The sequence below is a fragment of the Mus musculus genome, chromosome 19 (genome assembly GCF_000001635.26).
Source record: "Mus musculus strain C57BL/6J chromosome 19, GRCm38.p6 C57BL/6J".
In the NCBI taxonomy this organism is placed as follows: domain Eukaryota; kingdom Metazoa; phylum Chordata; class Mammalia; order Rodentia; family Muridae; genus Mus; species Mus musculus.
In genome coordinates this window covers 4,191,347-4,211,602 of record NC_000085.6, presented here as the reverse complement: position 1 = coordinate 4,211,602, position 20,256 = coordinate 4,191,347, and the positions used below count along the sequence as shown (strand labels likewise).

At 52.8% G+C, this 20,256-nt stretch overlaps 2 protein-coding genes and 2 long non-coding RNA genes across 6 annotated transcripts in view; 2 read left to right on the top strand and 2 right to left on the bottom strand.

Moving 5' to 3' along the window:
* LOC102631992 overlaps positions 1-6,354 on the top strand; it is a 52,457-nt gene extending 46,103 nt beyond the window's left edge. The window contains exon 4 of the long non-coding RNA XR_003952884.1: positions 1,467-6,354. This is a non-coding gene — a long non-coding RNA (uncharacterized LOC102631992). The remainder of the gene's footprint in view (positions 1-1,466) is intronic.
* A 2,008-nt stretch (positions 6,355-8,362) lies between these two features.
* Positions 8,363-9,895, bottom strand: Gm30082. Of its 2 annotated transcripts, XR_388289.3 has the most exons (4): positions 9,805-9,895; positions 9,365-9,476; positions 9,165-9,219; positions 8,363-9,065 (listed from the first exon to the last, which is right to left on the bottom strand). It is a non-coding gene; the product is annotated as a predicted gene, 30082 (long non-coding RNA). The 2 variants fall into 2 exon arrangements; XR_388288.2 differs by lacking the exon at positions 9,165-9,219.
* A 35-nt stretch (positions 9,896-9,930) lies between these two features.
* Positions 9,931-16,407, top strand: Rad9a (RAD9 checkpoint clamp component A). Of its 2 annotated transcripts, none has more exons than XR_879420.3 (11): positions 9,931-10,120; positions 10,204-10,274; positions 10,546-10,674; positions 11,024-11,138; positions 11,232-11,331; positions 13,823-13,932; positions 14,017-14,126; positions 14,200-14,260; positions 14,353-14,490; positions 15,221-15,422; positions 15,521-16,407. XR_879420.3 is itself a non-coding variant. In NM_011237.2 (11 exons), exons 1-11 carry the CDS (start codon positions 10,087-10,089, stop codon positions 15,614-15,616), a joined length of 1,170 nt encoding a protein of 389 aa, NP_035367.1. In that variant the 5' UTR covers positions 10,000-10,086; the 3' UTR covers positions 15,617-16,405. The 2 variants fall into 2 exon arrangements, 1 of the variants encoding a protein (NP_035367.1); NM_011237.2 differs by having other exon boundaries at positions 10,000-10,120; positions 14,200-14,264; positions 15,521-16,405.
* Ppp1ca (protein phosphatase 1 catalytic subunit alpha) lies at positions 16,184-19,429 on the bottom strand. The gene is made up of 7 exons (NM_031868.2): positions 19,332-19,429; positions 18,727-18,858; positions 18,351-18,581; positions 17,732-17,836; positions 16,913-17,136; positions 16,697-16,831; positions 16,184-16,621 (listed from the first exon to the last, which is right to left on the bottom strand). The coding sequence occupies exons 1-7, from the start codon at positions 19,384-19,386 to the stop codon at positions 16,511-16,513; spliced, it is 993 nt and encodes a 330-aa protein (NP_114074.1). The 5' UTR covers positions 19,387-19,429; the 3' UTR covers positions 16,184-16,510.
* Positions 19,430-20,256: the final 827 nt, after the last annotated feature.

Genomic DNA, 20,256 nt, shown 5'->3' with positions numbered 1-20,256 from the left:
GTTTCCAGCTAAAGAGCTAGTGAAGTGCCTGTCCTCCCTTCCTTACCCGTGCTGGCTCTCAGAACCTAGGCAGGGCCCTTCCAACTCCAACAAGCTAGGAGTGGGAGTGGGGGTAGGGGAGAGGCTACAGGAGAAACTAGATACGTGCCCCCAGCTCCAGAAAGCATCCTCATGAAGAGAGAATCATCCCCTTTGTCCTGTTAGGCTGCTTTCGCAGCTTCTGTTGGGATACCCTGTCTCGTAACAAACAAGATGAAATCCCAATATTGCCTTCAAGAATTTGGGTTTGAGGATTTTTTTTTTTTTTTTTTTTTTTTTTTTTTTGGTGTCAGGGTTTCTCTGTATAGTCCTGGCTGTCCTGGAACTCACTCTGTAGACCAGGCTGGCCTTGAACTCAGAAATCTGCCTGCCTCTGCCTCCCAAGTGCTGGGATTAAAGGCATGCGCCACCACTGCCCGGCTTCGGGACACTTATTAAATGCCATTACTCAGCCACAGTGGGAGAGACTGTTGGGCACCAGCCACGCAGCTCCAAGAGCAGCAGGCAGGGTGGAGGGTGAGGCTGGGACTCAGGGACCTGGGTTCCAGTTGGCCAAGGTACAGGAAGGTTTAACCATGGCTACTCTCCTCTTCCAGTATTCAGTGAGTTAAAGTTTGATTGGGATGCTAGCTTGCCACCTCCTTTGACCTTCCAGATAGCAGGCCACTGGAAGATGGCAAGTAGACCCAAGAAATGTGATGGGTGAGGGAGGGGCAGAGTTGGCAATCAAACTGCCCTCCAGGGAAGGACTAAAAGTAACTGGGCGTTAGCTTAGGGACTGACTGTAATCCAACCCCTTTCTCCTTTCCCTCTCACTCCCTATCTTCTTTTGTTTTATAACTGTCATGGGAAAGAGATCTCTAGGTACCACAAAATACTATATTTGCTATTGGCATTGACAGGGTCCTGGCCTAATGAGGTCCCAGTTCGTGAACTAGGGAAACCTCTAATCTGGTCTCCTCTTGACAGGTGATCAGGAAGGGCTTGGACAGTCCACAGAGGGTGTAGAGACTGTTTTTAATTCATTTGTCACTAGACATTTTCCTGAGGGCCTCTTCCATGCCAGTTACTGAGGAAAAACATAGGAGCCTTAAGGGGCTGTGGGAGGAACCTCAGCCCCCAGGCCAGCAAGTCTCCTCTTTGTCCCCTGTTTTGTTTTGTTTTCTGTTTTTTGTGTATGTGTGTTCTGTTGTTTGTTTGAGACAGGGTTTCTCTGTGTAGTCCTGGCTGTCCTGGAACTCACTTTGTAGACCAGGCTGTCTTCAAACTCAGAAATTCAGATCTACCTTCCTCTGCTAAAACTTCTCTTCTTAATGGTTATTTGGCTTAAAGATTATCACAGCTTTTTAAAACACCAAGCTCCCTTTTCCTCAGCAGCAGTAGTCCTCTTCGGGTCCATCTTTGTCCCTTCCATCTTACCTTTGCAGGAACCCTATGAGACAGATGCTGTCCTTTTCCTTAAGTGAGGAGGAAGCAGGTGAAATCACTGCACCATAGCCCACCAGACTGCATGGTAGAGCAGGGGTAAGGACCCAGCATTGTCTGACCTTAGGGACTATGGCCGTTTGACTACACCATGCAGGTACCAACCTGGGGACTGCCTTGAGAGGAATCCACAGAGAAGAGGTTGAGAGCACATTTTGTGTCCGGGGAGTATGAGGTCTGTGGCTATGGGCACGGGGGGCGGGGGGGGGGGTCCGTTCAAGATACCAAGGTGTGGGCTGGTAAGATGGCTCAGTGGGTAGGGGCACTGACTGCTCTTCCAAAGGTCCTGAGTTCAAAATCCCAGCAACCACATGGTGGCTCACAACCACCCATAATGAGTTCTGACGCCCTCTTCTGGTATGTCTGAAGTCAGCTACAGTGAATTTATGTATAATAATAAATAAATCTTAAAAAAAAAAAAGATACCAAGGTGTTCCTTGAGACATTTACAGATTATTCTAGCATTGGAGTAGTAGAATCCTGGCTCCTCTGCCACATGTGGCATCACCCTCCTGTGTCCAAGAGAGGCCAGATTCTAAGAACACTGACAACCTCAGCTAGATTCTGGATTCTGTTAGTAGGGAGCTTGGATCCACACAATGAGCATTAAAGTGGGGGTTTGAAGTCATCTACCAAAGCAGCAGGACAGGGGCTTCCTTCTTCACTGGTCACAAAGACATTCCCTAGATGGCTTCAGGGGCCCAATCCCAGATACCTTTTGGAAGTGTTCTGCAGGGTGTACCAAAAACTCCTGTAGTGGTGAGAGGAGGGAAGGAGGAGAAGGCTGAGCATAGGAGAGCTGGCAGTTTCCCTTTTTCTCCAACACACTCCAGCCCAGAGGGCCCTGCCTCACCCTGAGCTGGCCCTGATGTCAGCGGAAACCCCAGGGGCAGAGGGCTCCTCTCACCTCAGCAACTTCCCTGCCCTGCCCTTGCTCCCCCACCCACACCTGGCCCAGCTCAAGACACCCCACCCTACTTCCCCCTTGGAGCTGGAAGGAAGCTGAACCGCACCTGTACTGGCGATTTGGTTCTGTTGCTGTCTCCCCTCTACCCCACCATGGCTTTCTCTGTCATGCATAGGGTGATGGGTGATGGGTGTGGGCAGACACGGGCAGAGGAGACACCGAGGCCCAGGTGCCTGACTTCCCCTTTGCCTGCCAGGAGTTGTCCTTGCCATTCTCCCAGGATGTTCCATTGCCCTGGCCAACCCATGCTGCAGGCTCTGTGACTCTGTCTCCCCTGGCAGAGAAGTGGGGTTACCTCTCCCTGGGCTGGGAGATCCTTATCCTGCCCTGCTGAGTCACTGCTGGCTCCTCCCGCCCGCCTTCTCCCCTCCTTTCTCCCCACTATCCTCTTTTCAGGCCTCTCCATGCTGTCCAGGCCAAGGGTCAATGATGAACCGATGATAAAGATGCTTGCTTAGTGACAGAGGAGAGGGTATGTTCCTCCTCTACCAAGTGGCCTTGGGCAAGTCACCGTCTCCTCCAACTCCTTCATGTCCTCTTTTTCTAGACAGGGATGGTGGTAACATGATAGTAGCAGCTAGTGGTTCCTAATCGAGGGGTCTGCATAAATACAATAGGAACTGGAGCTGGGGGGAGCTCGGCGGCAGAGTGCTCCCCTGGTGGTTCCTAATCGAGGGGTCTGCATAAATACAATAGGAACTGGAGCTGGGGGGAGCTCGGCGGCAGAGTGCTCCCCTGGTCCATGAGGCCCTGAGTCTGGTCCCCAGCACTGCAGACAAACAAACAGAGTCAACAACATAACAACAGTGAGGAACACAGTTCATCCCGCACTGAGGAGGCAGAGGCACTGTGTGTGAGTCAGGGCTCTCAGAGCCTTCCTGTCCCAGAACAGAACAGTGATAGTGAAACAGGGGCTGAGGGCATGGCGAGGCTTGAGGGTCAAGGGCGACCCCCCTGACTGGTCAGAGAGAATTGCATGGCCAACAGAAGAGTATAGAGCTGGGAGGAACTGGTACCCATGTCTGTGCAGTCCTGTTACCTCCCAAAGGCTTCCCGAAACAGCTGCTGAGTCAAATGTAGACCTAGACACAGCCTGCCTTCCAGGGCCACATGGAAAGGTGACTTTAATACTGACTAGACATGTGGGCAGCTTGCTAGGATGCTTCAGCGCAGACCAGAGTGCCCGGAACCAGCCTTTCCTCAACCTCTGACCCAACAAGGACTCTGGACAGATCGATCCATCAGGGGGTTTGTTATCAGAAATTCCAGACTGGGATTTGCAGTGGCTGAGCATGCACAAGCAGGGTTCTGAGTTCTATCCTCTGCACTGGGTAGAGTGGAGGCCCAGATCCACCAGCTACAAGTGACCCTCTCCACCTCACAAAATCCTCAGAGTTGTGGTGAGGCTCACATGAAACAGTGAAGCAAAGGCTTTGCAAATTGCAGAGCTCCAAGGAGATTCAAGAATCCTCTAGTCTCCCACATGCCGCTGCTGCTTACTTACCTGCCTGGAAGTGCAAAAAAAAAAAAAAAAAAAAATTAATTAATTACACATTAAAAATTAAATCCTCCCCACGGACAGTCTCACACAGCCCACCTGAGGCGGGTGCTATTGCAGGTGCCACCTTATCACATGGGAATCCAAAGCACAAATTGTACAACTTGCTTAAGATCATAGAGGCAGGCAACTTAGCTCTAAAGCAACCCTGCTTTTAATCTGTGATCCTTCCCCATTCTGTCTCTATATCCTGAAAGCTCCTTCATGTCCACAAGAAAACCTTGGAATGACACCTTTTTTGCCTTGTTTCCTCTTATGGGACCTAAAATAAGACAGGAATCAAGACTGGTACCCACAGATGCATGCTTGACCCAGGGTCAGGCCAGCCACCCTGGATTTGCCCTGGGATCTGGGACTGGATGTGGTGTCTGTCTCCCTCTGCTGGTCCCATAGGGGGACAGCCTGGCCAACCTGCTTTCCCTAGAGCTGGTTGATGTCCATGTCTCCCCAGCGGTGGCTGGTTAAGTGTAGGGAACATTCAGGAGACAGGGGACTCGGGCCATATCCTGGTCCACAGAAACTCTGTCACCTTCTGGAATTCCTGTGGCAATGGTATTGTCTTTAACAGGACCCCCAAGGGGTGGTCTTTAGGGAGGTCAGGTTGCCTCCCTGATGCCTGCCCAGGGGGCCCCCAAACAGCCTCTTTTCCCTTCTAACTCATGAATGGAGCTGTCATCCGTGGATTTATCTAAACCTTTTGTGAAGCTATTTATATTTCCAACCGGGACCACATCTTGGGGTAATGAGTTCCATCGCTGTCCTCCCCTGCTGGGTGAAGCATGCTGCCTTTGATTTGTCCTAAACTTACCTCACTTGCACTCCAAGGGGGCCCTGTAACTCCAGCATGCCAGGTTTTGGTGAACAAGCTGAGCTTCCCCCTTTCCATCCCCCTGTGGGTTTGAAAAATTCCATTCCTTCTTCCCTCTACCTCCAGCCCTGCAGACTGAAAAGTCCTGGTCCCTCGTGTGTGCACTGTGTCTGTGTGTCTAGAGTGTGGCCATATCTTTATCCCATGGGAACCTCCAGAAGACCCTGAAAGACATAAGCACTACCATCCTGCCTGCTCTGGGGGCTCAGGACCAGCGAAAACCCAGAATGGAAGGACCACATAGTGGCTCAAAAGAGCAGCAGCCTGCTTTCTTAGCTGCTCTCAAGGGCTGCTTCTTCCTCCTGTCCCAGACACAGTCATAGAAGGTTCTCCAGCCTGTGGGCTCCATGCCTTTCTCTGTACCTTCTCCTGGGGAGACTTTCCTCCAGGATCCCTTCATCCTGGACTAATCTGATGGTCTGCTCTGTTGCCCTCTCTGATTCTTAGGCTACAGTAAGGATGGACTACACAGTTTGAGCAGATAGGATACCATCATTGCAATAGCAGATTGAAAGAGCTTTGTACACATGAACTAAATAAACTTTCACGGTAGCTCATCAAAGGAGTGACCCTGAGTACCTCCAGTCTATACATTAGAAAATTCAGACTTTAAGAGCACCAGCCTAGCTGGGCAGTGGTGGCGCACGCCTTTAATCCCAGCACTTGGGAGGTAGAGGCAGGCGGATTTCTGAGTTCGAGGCCAGCCTGGTCTACAGCGTGAGTTCCAGGACAGCCAGGGCTACACAGAGAAACCCCACCTCTAAGAAGAAGAAAAAACCCACCAGCCTAATGCCCATTTTCACACAACTTTGGATGGAGCCAGAATTCAAGTCTTGCAAAGGTTCTGAATCTTTGTTCTTCACTTATTCAGCATAGATTCATCAAACTAATGGTACGTGCCAAACATCGCTCTGATTGATGGGGCAGATGCCAGGTAACAAGAAACCCTGGGCAGGGCTTGGCAGCGGGGGCTGGCAGCACCTGGTGTGCTACACGTGCGTCACAGGCAGGCCAAATGGTGTTCTCCCTTCCTAGTGCCCCAACATCTCAGAGCTGCCATGTCTACTTGGTTACCCCAGAGTAAGCACACAAATGCCGTATCTACAGCCTATACCAAGACAAACCCAGGTGAACCCCAACTCTCCAAACTCTTCTGCACTTCTGCTATTTACGCCAGTTTGTCAAAACTCCCACGTGACAGCATATTCCCAGAGCCATAGATTCCTGCCTTTCCCCAAGGTGCAGCTTCACAATGACTTGTAGTGCCTTGTTCTTTGTCAGCTGCCCTGTGTGACCCTCCCAACCCAGCCCCAGAGCCGTGGCTCTCACTTTGTAGCTCCCTTCCTCAGGTCTTCAGGCAAATGCCCTACCTGGACATGCTGTTCTAGAGGAGGCTCTCTTCTCCCAGCATTCCCCTCCCCTCTCCTCTCCCAGTATCCTTTTGTCCTCCCTGTAGCACCTACACACCATACTCGGAGATCAGGGAGCTTTATCTTGTCTCTGTTCCAAACTTGGAAAATTGCACCCAATGTGTGCTGTATGTGTTGATGCAGTGGATGGCTGAGCACCAAGTCCCAGCTTTGGGCTCCCTGTGATGTGATTCAGCCCTAAACAGCTAGGGGGAAGTGGTTCTAGAAGGAATTGGGTCCCGGCAAGAGGATGCCTCTGAGGGTTTGCAGTGGCAGCCACCCTTCATCACCGTCCCAGATACACTTACATTTACACAAAGCAAATGAACCTTTGTAGGAAGCTGCCTCCAACATGGGGTGAGGTGAACACCGTAAGTTTGGGGGTTGAATCCTGAGGTCATCCCATCATCTCTTGCAACTGCATTTGAGGGAAAAATGGAGGTGCAGAGGGGCCTTGGCCTGCTCCAGGCCATCTGTGCACAGAGCTGGACTCACATTTTGCTCTACTTTCAGGATGGACCCAAGCCCTCTTTGGGTGATCCATCTCCCACTCAACATAATAACGTCTCCCGTGGGTCCCAGCTCCCTCCCCCTCTTACTGTGCTTGTGGGTAAACTTGCATGACTGGATGTGCTAACTGCAAGACAGAATGGTGGATTGGAAAGCTCCATACTAGACTCACAACCCAGGAATGGGGCAGGGAACAGACCCTAGAAGAGTTTGTCTGCAAGGATTACACCCCAGGGAAACCCTTCAGGATCTTAAGTGTCAGGTTGGAGGGAGTCTGGGCGAGCATCCTGTTCCTTACCTTCCGCAGTCCAGTGTACTACAGGTTTCTGGCATTGAGTGAGAAAACAGGAGGGTGATCACTCTAAAGTATCCTTTCTCCTTCTCCTAGTATATACGACCTCATATACACTAGAATAGCACCTTAACACCCAGTATGTCAGGGACAGAACAGGTCAATCAGCAGCCGTCTCCTTTGCTTCCAGGGAGCCTTCTGTCTTCCAGGGAGCCTCGCCTTCTGTCTCCTGTTGAGACAGCCTGGCTGCTCAGGCAGGGGACAGGGGAGGAAGTGGAGGATGTTTTAAGATCTCACCCAGTCCTGGGTAGGGTGGGAGGATATCTTAAGAAGAAGAAACAGGAAGCACTGGGGATTTGCTTGCTTGCTTGCTTGTTTTTGAGACAGGGTTTCTCTGTGTAGCTCTGGCTGCCCAGGAACTCCCTCACTCTGTAGACCCCTCTGCCTCTCCTGGGATTAAATTAGTGCCCCACCAGGCCTGGTTTAACCCAGGGCTTTTGAATGTTAGATATGTGTTCTACTCAGATTTACACTCCAGCCCTTTATTTTTTCTTACATCTATTATTAGTGTGTGTGAGATTGGCAGCCCTTCCGTGGAGTGCTTGTGGGCGTCAGCGGGCAGCTTTCGGGGTTCTTCCTGTTGGGCCCGCTGCTGGCTGCGGAGCTCCTGTCCTCAGGCCGCACAGAAGCAGCTTATGCCCCCCCCCCCACCCGCCTGGCTCGCCTTGAACGTTCTCTGTCATCTCAATAGGCCTTGAATTTTCAATCTTTCCACCCCAGCCCTCCAAGAACCTGAGATTACAAACCTGTGCGAACATGGGCTAAGCATGGGAGAGTAGAGTTATCAGGAGAGGGGGTGCTGTGGGCAGAGGTGGAGGGTGGAGCAGCCTGGTTAAACTGTGCCACATACTTAACTTTTTCCTTTCCTTCCTTCCTTCCTTTCTTTCTTTCTTTCTTTCTTTCTTTCTTTCTTTCTTTCTTTCTTTCTTTCTTTCTTTCTTTCTAAAAAGATGTATTTCTTTTATTTATATGGGTGCTCTATCTGTACTGCATGCCAGAAGAGGGCATCAGATCACCATGTGGTTGCTAAGAATTGAACTCAGGTCCTCCGGAAGAGCAGCCAGTGCTCTTAACCACTGAGCCATCTCTCTAGGCCCTCCTTTTTCTATTTTTTTGAGACAGGGTCTTGCTATATAGCCCAGGCTGGCCTCTCAAGTTCTCGAGTCGCTAGTGGTAGGATTATAGGCATGAGCCACCATACCTGGCTCAACACCTATTTATTGATCCTAGGCTGGGTGGGAAGTACACAGAGCAATAAACAAAACAGAAGCAGTTCCTGCCCACATGCAGCAGCCACAACAGCAGGAAGCACAAATATTAAACACAGAGGAAACTGGGACACACCATGGCTCAAAGCCTAGGGTTTTCTCTGCTGAGGGAACCTTTGCTGTTGAGCCCAGGAAGAGAAGTCAGCATGGGAGAAGCAGGCTACAGCCTTGGAAGCAGCCAGAGTGGCCGCTAAGAGCCTGGCAGGGCTATGGAGATAGGTGATCATGTGGGGTAGGAGACAGTGAAGACCTCTGTGGGACCTGGATCCTCAAAGTTCCTGATCAAGAGACTGGACTTTGCCAGGAGAGTTAAGCCCACCGGGGGGGGGGGGGGGGGCGGGTCACTGAGGACTGTGTCTGGACAGTGAAAGGAGGACAGTGGAGACAGAAGGAGGGCCACTTTGCCATCTGTTTGGGAAATGAAGCAGCCAGAATCCACCGAAGACGTGAGCAAGTGAGGAGGAGAGGATGCTGGTAATCCCCTAACTCCCAGTCTAACAGAGAACTGGACACCTCTGCGTTGTATGCAGCTTGCCTTGGATGTGGAAAGGGAAAGCCGCCTCCTCCCCGGAGGCTCTAGGAAAGAAGCACTTGGAGAGGGAGAGGAGCCTAGAAAAACAAAGAGGGGCTAGGTAACAAACACACCCTCCCCACTACCCACAGGCCCGCAGGGGGATGGGCAAGGGTTGCTCTAGGCATTTGAACTACCTCCCAGAGCAAGGTGAATGCGTCCCAGCTGAAAATCTTCATCCTTCCACACTGTCTGGGTAATTGGTAAAATGTACATAAACCAAACCCCGCGTAGTACTTAAGCCTTCCCAGGGCTTCCCAGTTCATCCCTTCAGCTCTGCCTCCCCACCCCTTACCGCACAAGGCTCGGGACACCCCATTCACCCATATTCGCCTACCCCCATTGTGCTTCTGCTTCTGCCCCTCCTTCTGACAAGTCCATCCTTCCACCCTTTTCTGTCCCAGAACCTTCTCATCTTTCCATGTATTTACGAAGGTCAGTGAAGGATCCTGAAAGCAAAATGAACAGCCCCTTCTCATCGCTCTTGAAGCGAGTTACGTTTTTTGAGGGGAGCTGGTGGTTGCTGCCACAACAGAATCCCCAGCCCAGATTGAGCGCGGACTATCTTGATTTGACCCTGTAACCCCACACACTAAAGTTAGCGACCCGGGAGGGTCTACACTTCCCACGTTAGGGCTCTGGTCCAGAGCTCGATCCTTGGTGCAGACACCTTGCTCCTCCATCTAGTATGCCCTTCACCTATGCCCAGTGCAGCCCAGTGGAGCTGCAGAGCTCTGCAGGGTGTGCAGGGCTCGGGTTCGGGTGGGAGAATCAGACCTGAGGAAGGACACAGGAGCAAGCCCTCCGCAGTCACGTGACCCGGGCCACACCCAATGAACCGACTAGATCACGTGACACCGAGCTTAGGAACGTTTTTCTCACGTGACGGAGAAACCCCGGGTGAACCAATAAGGAAGCGGAGGCCAGGCCGGCAGCGGGGAGGGGACGGTGCGCGGGAAGGGAACTTTAGGCAGTCGTAGTAGCTGCTGGGACTCATTATATGTCCTATCCCGTCCCGGTTCGTGTGCAAAACAAGCTCGATTTTTGTGCTTATGTACTATGAAGTGCCTGATCACCGGGGGCAACGTGAAGGGTAAGTTTGGACCTACCTTGCAGCAGACCACGTGAGCAAGCCCCAGGAGTCCCCCTAACCACTTTCTGTTCTCCTCCCCGCAGTGCTGGGCAAGGCTGTCCATTCGCTATCCCGAATCGGGGACGAGCTCTATCTGGAACCCTTGAAGGACGGGGTAAGGGACTGGGACGCAGGGATGGGGGCGGATTCAATGGTGAATGGGGAGCCTAGGCTTGGTGTTCATTCGGCCTTACAGGGATGGTGGACAGATATTCCGGCGCAGTTTATTATCTCTTGGGTTGTTCGGACATCGGCTTGGGCCCAGTCTTCTGAGGCTGCATGTCTATACAGAGGGTACTTGCTCTTCCTAGAACGCCTAGTGGCAGGCAAGGTGGGGCTAAAGTAACTTAAGGGAAAAGCAATTTTGCCTGCTTTTTGTGTCTCAGCTCTCCCTACGGACTGTGAACTCGTCCCGTTCTGCCTATGCCTGCTTCCTTTTTGCCCCACTCTTCTTCCAGCAGTACCAGGCGGCTTCCCCTGGTCAGGACCTGCTGCGCTGTAAGATCCTGATGAAGGTAAGGGCCACCTGAAGCAGCTCCACAGCTGTGCCTCTGTGCCAGGTACTCAGTAAATGATGAGTTTGACTAGGGAGTTAGTCTCATATGGGAGCTATTCCATGCAACATGCAGTGAGGTAAAGATGTTTAGACCGTAGAGGGCTATCTAAGATCTGTGGAGAGGGTGGTGACATTGGTCAAGAAAAGGTTAGTGGCCCTTCCCAGCAAAGAGACCAGCATGGGCAAGGCAGCATGGGAGTGTGCAGACACCACAGCTTTGTGGGGCCAGTGATGGGGCCAGGGCCTACATGGGATGTAGAGCTGGGCCGTGGAAGCAGTGTGCCAGACTGATGTCCTACCCTGCCCAGGCCTTCCTGTCCGTCTTCCGCTCTCTGGCAATTGTGGAGAAGTCTGTGGAGAAGTGCTGTATCTCCCTCAGTGGCAGCCACAGCCACCTGGTGGTCCAGCTCCACTGCAAGTATGGTGAGCAAGCGGCCTGCCCAAAGAGTTCCTCTGTGGGTGTGGAGGCAGTGGCAGTGGAGGTTGCCAAGCCCTGAGACCATTTCCCTTATCCAGGGGTCAAGAAGACACACAACCTCTCCTTCCAGGACTGTGAGTCCCTGCAGGCTGTCTTCGACCCAGCCTCATGCCCTCACTTATTGCGCACCCCAGCACGGTAAGCACCCCTGCTTCAAACTTCGCCTGAGTCTCTCCTACCTTTAGGGCTTTAATGTCATTCTAGGAATGCTCCATTTTCAGCAGGCCTGGCTAGCCTATGCCTGTCATCGTAGCAGTTCTTAGATTGAGGTGGGAGGATCAGAAGTTTCTAGGAAACTTCACTGGGAAGGCCATTGAGTTTCTAGGTAGCCTAAGCAGTGAGACTCTTTCTCAAAAAAAGGGTGCATGTGCTGGCGAGATAACTCAGTAAAATGGTTGACGTGCAAGCCTGAAGGCCTGGTTTTGAGTCCCACTTATATAAAAATGTGTATTAATTGGGTGGTGGTGGTGGTGGATGCCTTTAGTCCCAGCACTTAGGAGGCAGAGGCAGGCAGATCTCTGTGAGGCCAGCCTGGTCAACAGAGCAAGTTCCAGGACAGGCAGGGCTACAGAGAGAAACCCTGTCTTTAAAAAAAAAAAGTGTGTGTGTTGGGGGGGGGGCACAAAACCAAACCCCCAGATGGACAGCCCTGAGACGCAGCATCACTGAGCACATCTTCCGGCTTCTGCCCGTGCATGTTCACAGTTCACACAAAACACAAAAGCACCTTTGTCTTTGGGGGCAGGAGGGACGGGGACTCAGGGTTTCTATGTCGAGGCCACACAACTCAGTACATATTTGGACCCTTACCTTGCTCTTCAAAAGCAGGAGCTGCTGCCTCTCTGTCATTTCCACTGACTGTGGGGTCCTGCCATCTGTATCCCAGAGGCCTGCTCCAACTGCTTTTCTAGAGAGCCTATGACCTGCCTGCAGCTCTCTTGTATGACCTGGAAAACCCTGAAGGCCTGTCCTGGACCCTGTGTTATAGAGTTCAAAGCACTCTGACCTCTCATTCTTCTGGTAGTATTCCCCCTTCTGGTGGCTTCTTCCTAATTGCCAGGGCTCTAGACTTTGGGCCAAAAGAACCTGGGCAAGGAGGCTGGAGTCTAGGAGGGCTGCTGCACAGCCCACCAGTCAGTATCAAGACACAGCGTGGCAAGGGGAATGTGCTTCCAGCAGAGACTAAGGTCACTCAAGATAAGCCCAGGATGCAGTGGACTCTCCCCTGCCTGTGCGGGACACTGTTTGCATCCAAGTAGCCCAAGGTCCCATTCATTTCTCAGAATAAAAGTCCCTTCAGTTCCCAAAGTTAGCTTCCCCAGGCAGGGTCTGTTAATAGTGGTAAGAGTTCCTTTTTGGAGGGGCTATTCCTTTTTTTCCCCCATAAATACTGGCAATAGAATCCAGGACCCTGTATTTGCTAGGTACTCTGTATCTCTGAGCTAAATTCCCAGCCCTAACTGCTTCTCTTTCTCACATACGGTTTCAAATATAGAAGTCAGTACGATAGCTCAGCAGTTAAGGCCGTTGCTTTAAGCCTGCCCAGTTGAGTTGTCAGGTTTTAAATCCTCAGAACCTACGTGGTAGAATGGACCCAGTGGGCTGTTGTCAGTCTCCACATGTGCACCAAGGCATCGCAACCGCACTTCTCTCCACAGCACACACACCCACACAAAATAATTTTTAAAAATTCAAATATAGATGCCAGCTGCCCCCACCCCCCACCCCATGCTAGGGAGAGAACCCAAAGACTGTGATCTTGAGGCAAAGCTAGGAGTTACTTTTCTGTAAATGTTCAGCAACATATATCCTTAGAGGTGGAAGCCAAGACTTGGCTTGGTGGTCCACACCTTTAATCCCAGATCTTGGGAAGAAAAGGTAGGCAGATCTCTGAGTTCAAGGCCAGTCCTAGATAGACCCTGTCTCAAAAAACAACCAAAACTCTGCCGTCCATTTCTGTGTGTGGTGCGGGGTATTGCTGTTTTACACAGGGTGTTGTTAAGCCCCTGGGCTCAGCAGCTGGCTTGGGTGTGGTAGTGCACACTGGTGATCCCAGCTCTTTAAGAGTTTAAGAGTCGGATTGAAGAGATGGCTCAGGAGTTCAATTCCCAGCAACCACAACCATCTGTAATGGGACCTGATGCCCTCTTTGGGTGTGTTTGAAGACAGTTACATTGTACTCATATAAATAAAATAATTTTCTTAAAGTTAAGTTTGAAGTCAGCTAGGGCTACATATAAAGAACAACCCCCACCCCATCCCACAAAAAGTAGCTGGAACCAACAGCAGTGTCCCCCTATAGCCAACCTTCCTCCCCCACTGCTGTGCTCAGCTAGTGCTGCCCTTTGTCCCCAGCCTGTCCAGTGTTGCCTGCTCCTCTCTGCTGTGTCTGGGCTTCCATTGCCTTAAGCTTTTGACCAGGCAAGTAACATGTAAGAGTGGACAAAGCGCCAGGCGTGGTGGCACACGCCTTTAATCCCAGCACTCGGGAGGCAGAGGCAGGCGGACTTCTTAGTTCGAGGCCAGCCTGGTCTACAGAGTGAGTGCCAAGACGGCCAGGGCTACACAGAGAAACCCTGTCTCGAAAAGAGTAGACAAAGCATTTCATGCGCATCTGTCCTTGTCACAGGGTTCTGGCAGAGGCTGTTCTGTCCTTTCCCCTTGCATTGACTGAGGTGACACTGGGCATTGGCCGTGGCCGGCGGGTCATCCTGCGCAGCTACCAGGAAGAGGAGGCAGGTGAGGGAGTTAGACCTGTCCCAGGAGGGAACAAGAGCTAGGAGTGAAGCCAGGACCTTAACTCCTCTTGTGCCTGCCACATAGACAGCACCAGCAAAGCCATGGTGACTGAGACCAGCATTGGGGATGAGGACTTCCAGCAGCTGCATGCCCCAGAAGGGATAGCTGTCACCTTCTGCCTCAAGGAATTTCGGGTGAGTTTACTATGGCTAGCACCTGGTCTTTGAACCAAACACAGGCTCTCACTACCTGCTTCTTCCATCCCAGGGGCTCCTGAGCTTTGCAGAGTCAGCGAATTTGCCTCTTACTATCCACTTCGATGTTCCAGGCAGGTAATTCCAGGCTTTTAGACTGGGGAGAGGCAGGGCTCTGGGATGCCCAGAGCAGGATAACCTAGCTTAACCCCTTTCTGTCACCCAGGCCAGTCATCTTTACTATTGAGGATTCCTTGCTGGATGCCCACTTTGTCTTGGCCACACTCTTAGAGCAAGACTCATGTTCCCAGGGCCCGTGTTCCCCAAAACCCCACCAGCCAGTGCCTCAGAAGCAGGCACACAGGTAAGTGTCTCACTTCCTCGCATTCCCTCTATTTCTACACACTCAGGTTGAGCTTGCTACTTGTAGCTTCTGCACCTCCCCCATACATGCTTCCTGTCAGGCCCAGCCTCAACAGGGCTTCCAGCCTTAATGGTCAGCTGTACTGAGACCCCTCCCATCCATAGAGGCATCCCCTAGGTCCTGCTGGCTTCCTTCTCTGGCTGAGGCCTCCCCTCTGAGCCTCTTTCCAGACTCGGAGAGAAAGGGCTGCTGGGAGGCAGGGAGCTGCCTGGTGCAGGAGAAGCAGGTGGCTGCGAGGGCAGGTGGGTTGGGAGGCTGGGCTCGTGTAGTAGAAACAGAGGAAGTTTGGTCTGGCTCTCGGCCCAGCACATCCCTGGGCTCTTGTGCTCTCCAGCTCCTGTCCCTTGGGAAGGTGAGGGGTTGGGCCCCACGTGGCCCTGTTCACAGGACTTGTTGCTTTCCTCCCCCAGCTGAGCTAAATTGGCCCCAGGATCCTCCCTCAGGCCCCTACCTGAACTCTGATCAAAAGGGTTCCAGTTCCACCCCCTCCAGGAAGCTCCCACTTAACCCCTGCATCCTATCCTCCCAGCCAAATCAGGAAGTAATAAAATCAAAAGCTAGCTCACCAGCAGTCTGGAGACCTCAAGCCCTCCTCAGAGCCCTCCAAAGTGGGGTTTGCCTCTGTATCCCTTTTTTCTCTGTACCATGTTGATATTATCTCTGCCTACAGCACACCCCACTTAGATGACTTTACCAGTGATGACATTGACTGTTACATGATTGCCATGGAAACCACTGGAGGCAATGAGGGCTCCGGGGCACAGCCTTCCACATCCCTCCCACCTGTCTCCCTGGCCTCCCATGACCTTGCCCCCACCTCAGAGGAGGAAGCTGAGCCCAGTACAGTGCCTGGGACTCCCCCACCCAAGAAGGTAAAAGCTGGATGTTGGGATAGGAACTGAGGGAGGGAGGGAAGGAAGGAAGGAAGCAGCTTCCAAGACTAACTGGGCTCTCTCTATTCTCTTTCCAGTTTCGTTCACTGTTCTTTGGCTCCATCCTGGCCCCTGTACACTCCCCGCAGGGTCCCAACCCTGTGCTGGCTGAAGACAGTGATGGTGAAGGGTGAATTTGAGAAATTAAAGTCTGTGTTCAAAGGCTCACGGACCAGAAGCAGGCCCGCCCACTGAGTTGGGCGTCAGTCCTTAGACATGGACATGGAAATGGAAAAAGGCATACCCCACTTGGCTGTCTGCTGCAGAGCTGCCTAGGAACCATGTTTGGTCTGTGTTCTGTATTTATTCAGCCTATACCAATCATGTCTCTGGTGCCCACCTGTCACCTGACAGATCCCTCATCCTTTACTTTGAGGCTCTAGAATACAAATTCTGGCCAAAGCCAGAAACTTAGCTTCCTCAGTCTCCTGCCTCTAAAACAGGAAGATCAGTATTGAACACCCTCTGCCAATCATGAACTCCCCGCCAGACCCTCCTGTGGGCCAAAGGAACTGTTTCTCTTTCCTAACACTTGGGCCTTGGCCTAGAATCCTAATAGCCTCTGGACCTGATTGTGTGTCACTGGTGTTGCCCTGGCTGGGCCCATGTTCAGCCACTCAGTCTGCCCTCCCAGGTGGCTTTGTACCAAAGAACTGCTGGCCCACTGTCTGGGACGGGACAAGAGAGACAGAGGCTATGGTGAGAATCCAGCTTTGACCTTTATTCAAGAGACCAGATGGGTTGCCCCAGGATCTGGCTGCCAGCCATGCAAGGCTGGAGACCCACAATCTGGTCTGCCATTGCCCTGAGCTGCAGCCTTGGCCCCAGGATTCCACTTGCAGCCACCACAGGTGCTGGTGGGAGGGAGCCCTGGGAGATTAGATGCTGCTATTGATTCTTTAAAAAATAAAGGAAAGACACTTAACGCTGTGTGTTCCCCGTGACGGGTGGGCCTGAGAGGCCAGTGTGACCCATGGCAGCATGATTTCTGTACAAACGATCTGGGGCAGAAGGGCAGCACATGGAGGCTATTTCTTGGCTTTGGCAGAATTGCGGGGTGGAGTGATGGGCCGGCCTCCGGGGTTCAGGCCGCTGAACTGCCCATACTTGCCCTTATTCTTATCAGCGGGCTTGAGGATCTGGAAGAGAAAACACTCATCAGGGTCCTGGGGTTGAGCCAGGCGTCTATTGGGCAGCCTCTTCCCCACACCCACCTGGAAGGAACACATGAGGGTCTCATCCACACTCATCATGGCACCAGCATTGTCAAACTCTCCACAGTAGTTGGGAGCTGAGAAGAGTGTCACCAACTGTCTCTTGGCAAAGAACTCATAGCCATCTTCTACAACCTGGGCCAGGGCAGGAACGGTTTAGTCTGTAAGTTAGGCACCCCACCCCCACCCCCAGCCCGCCCCAGGCCACCAGCCCACCTGATGTGCTCTGCAGATGAGGTCCAAATCATGCTTGTGCAGGAACTTGGCTACCACCTCAGCCCCAAAGGTAAAGGAGACACCACGGTCATTCTCGCCCCAGCCTTGAACATCCTTGTCAGGGTCAGACCACAGGAGATCACACAGTAGGCCCTGGTCAGGCACGTCTGTGGGCCGCATAATACGCCTAATCTGCTCCATGGATTGCAAGTCTGGAGACAGGCCTGGGGGTGGTGGAGTGGGAATAGTGTTCCTTAAACCAAGTGCTGTCCTGTGCCCAGCTCTGGGGTGGGACAGCTCCACTGTTCCCACCGCTAATCTGGGCTCCTTAAGTTCAGGGAGACAGAATCCATTACTTCCCCACTGGCCCCATTTCTCTGTGGCCTTGGCTGTCCTGGAACTCACTTTATATGACACCACCACTTAGAAGTACAGATAGCAGACCTCGGGGGTGGGGGGGCAGAAGGAGATTAATGAGTTGACTACAGGATGCCTCATGCCACAACAGGAAAGAGTGCAACCAAACTGGTGGGTGGAGCATGCCTTTAATCCCATCACTTGGGAGTCAGAGATAGGCAGGAGCTCTAGTGAGTTCAAGGCCAACCAGGTCTACAAAGTGAGTTCCAGGACTGTCAGGGTTTTACCCAGAAAGCCAGTCTCAAAAACAAACGGGGGTGTGGTAATCTCCCCTAATAAGCGATATCCAAGATGAGATTCAAGGAGCGCTATTCCAGGGAACTGAGAAGAGTTCTGTTAACTTTACAAGGCCCCTAAGGATGTGGCCCAAGAACCCAAGCACAGACCCACAACCACTCTCACCCCCGTGGCAGCAGAAGATCTTCTCATCCACAATGGCTGCAATGGGCAGGCAGTTGAAGCAGTCAGTGAACGTCTTCCACAGTTTGATGTTGTATCTTCTCTTGCCTGCGCAAAAGGAAGCGGCTCATAGGGAAGACTACACCCCCAACCCCCAACCCCAGTCTAGGTTTCTGTGCACCCATCCAGGGACAAAGCTGAGAAAAAAAGACCGAAAAGCAAAGAAAGCTTACATTCTTCTCTTTGCTCTACCCTCATCTACCTTCCAGAATTCCAACACCTGAACTCGTCTGGCCCAACCATGATGGTGGTACCCACTCTGGTCCCATGGATGAGGCCAAACCAGGAGTGGGTCTGTTTTATTCATACAGGCATCCTAAATGTTTACTAAGGAATGTACTAGAAGGGGGTGTCATCAGGCAGGGCTGTGGCTTTAGCAAATGGGCAGCCCTGCATGTACATCCATTCACCAGGCCCCTCCTGAGCGCCAAGGACGACAGACGTGTTGCTGGGGCCCTACAGGGCTCATCATTGGGGGTCTTTTGGCACTAGACCAATGTAGGGGGCCCATGAAGAGCAGGGAATGTAGTTCTGGGCAGACAGCAACATTCAAAGCACTTACATTCATCATAGAAGCCATAAATGCGGTTGATGCTGGCACACTCATGGTTCCCACGAAGTAGAAAGAAATTCTCCGGGTATCTGATCTTATAGGCCAGCAACAGGCAGATGGTCTCCAAAGACTGCTTGCCCCGATCTACATAATCCCCCAAGAAGAGGTAGTTGCTCTCTGGAGGGAAGCCACCATACTCAAACAGCCGTAGAAGGTCATAGTACTGGCCATGGATGTCACCTGGGAACCAGAGAAAACTAGGTAGGTGCAAGATGTAAACTTGACCCCAGGGCCAGCAATAGGTTAAAGGGTGGAGGAACACGGTTAATGGGGCACGAGTAGGGGCTATTTTCAGGAAGCAAAAGGGTTCTGTGCAAGGATTTACCACAGATCTTGAGGGGCGCCTCAAGCTCCAGAAGAATGGGCTGGCTCAGGAAAATCTCCCGGGATTTGAGGCACAGACCACGGATCTCGTTCTCTGTCAGCTGCACGTTCTTCCCAGGCCGTGAGCCCTGCACTGAGTACGGAATAGGGTCTTGGGACCCTGACCTCGCAGACCGGACGAGGGTAGGTGTCGCGCCCCCCTAACAGGGGCAACTGTTGCAAGTGAGCCCCCACCCCCTCACCCCGAAACCTTTGCGTCAGGCCTTCAAAGGCAAGATCCGACCCCTTAGCCACCCGGAGGGCCTCCAGAGAAACGCCTGTGCTCAGCAGCCTGTCAGCCGAAGCTTCCTCGCTTCGGGATCCCTTCCCAGCTAGCTTCGCAGGAGCCTCACCCTGAGTCCCGGGCACTCGTGCACCCCCGGCCTCTGAGCGCGCTCCAAAGCCCAGGCGCCCGCGGGGGGGGGGGGTGCCGTGGCCATGGATCCTCACGGCCTGTCCCCGCCCAAGCGACGCTAGCCCCCGGGAGCGGCGGGCCGCCCGCGCGCCACTTCCAGACGGCGAGGGGCCCGGGCTCGGCGCGAGCGCACCTTCCCTACCCCTGCCCACCTTCCAGCAGGCGCCCGATGATGGAGTCCAGGTTGAGCTTCTCGCTGTCGGACATGGCGGCGCCGCCGCTCCGGCCCACCAGCTCCGGGCCCTCTCCTGCCTCCCGCCCTCTTACAGCCTCCTTCCGGCCTGGCTCTCCTTCCGCCCTCCCCAGCCCGCCCCCGGCCCGCCGCCCCTCCTCTTCGGTCGACCGCCCCGCCCCGCCCTGCCGCGTCCGTAGTTCCCCGCTCTCTAGCGCCTCCCCTGGACGGGAAGCTCCGCAGCCCGAGAGGGCCTCGGGCGAGCGGGCGGGGCTGGCAGGGGTGGTGAGCCGGGGTTCGGTAGGGCGGGGTTAGGTCGGCTCCACCCTGGAGGAATCGCCCTGCCGCGTTCAGATGAGTTAGGGCCGGAAGTACTGTAGGAATTGTTTTTCTCTTTCCAAGTCTCTCCCACCCCAGCCCTGCGTGGGACTGTGGTATGAGCATGTTAATCGCTGACTTCTCAAACACTAAATAAATTCCTCGAAGTGCAGAAAAAGAAACTAAGGCTTAATGATACTGAGAGTGGGCTCCAGACCTCCGGAGCCTCACATTCACCTCCATCTTTATGGCCAGACCCATGAACACCTGCTACTGAACTCTAAGCAGTGTTTTGGTCCAGGTTGCCTTGGTGCCTGCTACGTCCATTTTTTTTCCATAAGTGATGTAATACGTTGTATCTCGTTCATGTTGTAAGTCCTTTGTAGAGTACTTGGACTTGTCTAGCATGTGCAAGGCCTGAGGTTCCAGCTCCGGCTCTGGAAGGAACATTAAAGTAGGCTTGGTGTCGTAAACCTATAATTCCAGTGCCTGAAATTCCTGCACTCAGGAGTCTGGACACAGGAGGATCAGAAGTTCAGGGTCATCTCCTGTCTGGGCTACATAAGACCCTGTTCTCACACTACCCC

What these genes read in the sequence shown, in the direction of transcription:
- Rad9a (NM_011237.2), top strand. Translation starts at nt 10,087, where the DNA reads ATGAAGTGCCTGATCACCGGGGGCAACGTGAAGG. An exon ending in TTATTGCGCACCCCAGCACG is followed by an intron (nt 11,332 to 13,822) that starts GTAAGCACCCCT and finishes TCCTTGTCACAG; the next exon opens with GGTTCTGGCAGAGGCTGTTC. An exon ending in TCTGCCTCAAGGAATTTCGG is followed by an intron (nt 14,127 to 14,199) that starts GTGAGTTTACTA and finishes CTTCCATCCCAG; the next exon opens with GGGCTCCTGAGCTTTGCAGA.
- Ppp1ca (NM_031868.2), bottom strand. Translation starts at nt 19,386, where the DNA reads ATGTCCGACAGCGAGAAGCTCAACCTGGACTCCATCATCGGGCGCCTG. An exon ending in CATCGGGCGCCTGCTGGAAG is followed by an intron (nt 18,859 to 19,331) that starts GTGGGCAGGGGT and finishes TTCCGTACTCAG; the next exon opens with TGCAGGGCTCACGGCCTGGG. An exon ending in GATCTTCTGCTGCCACGGGG is followed by an intron (nt 17,137 to 17,731) that starts GTGAGAGTGGTT and finishes CACCACCCCCAG; the next exon opens with GCCTGTCTCCAGACTTGCAA.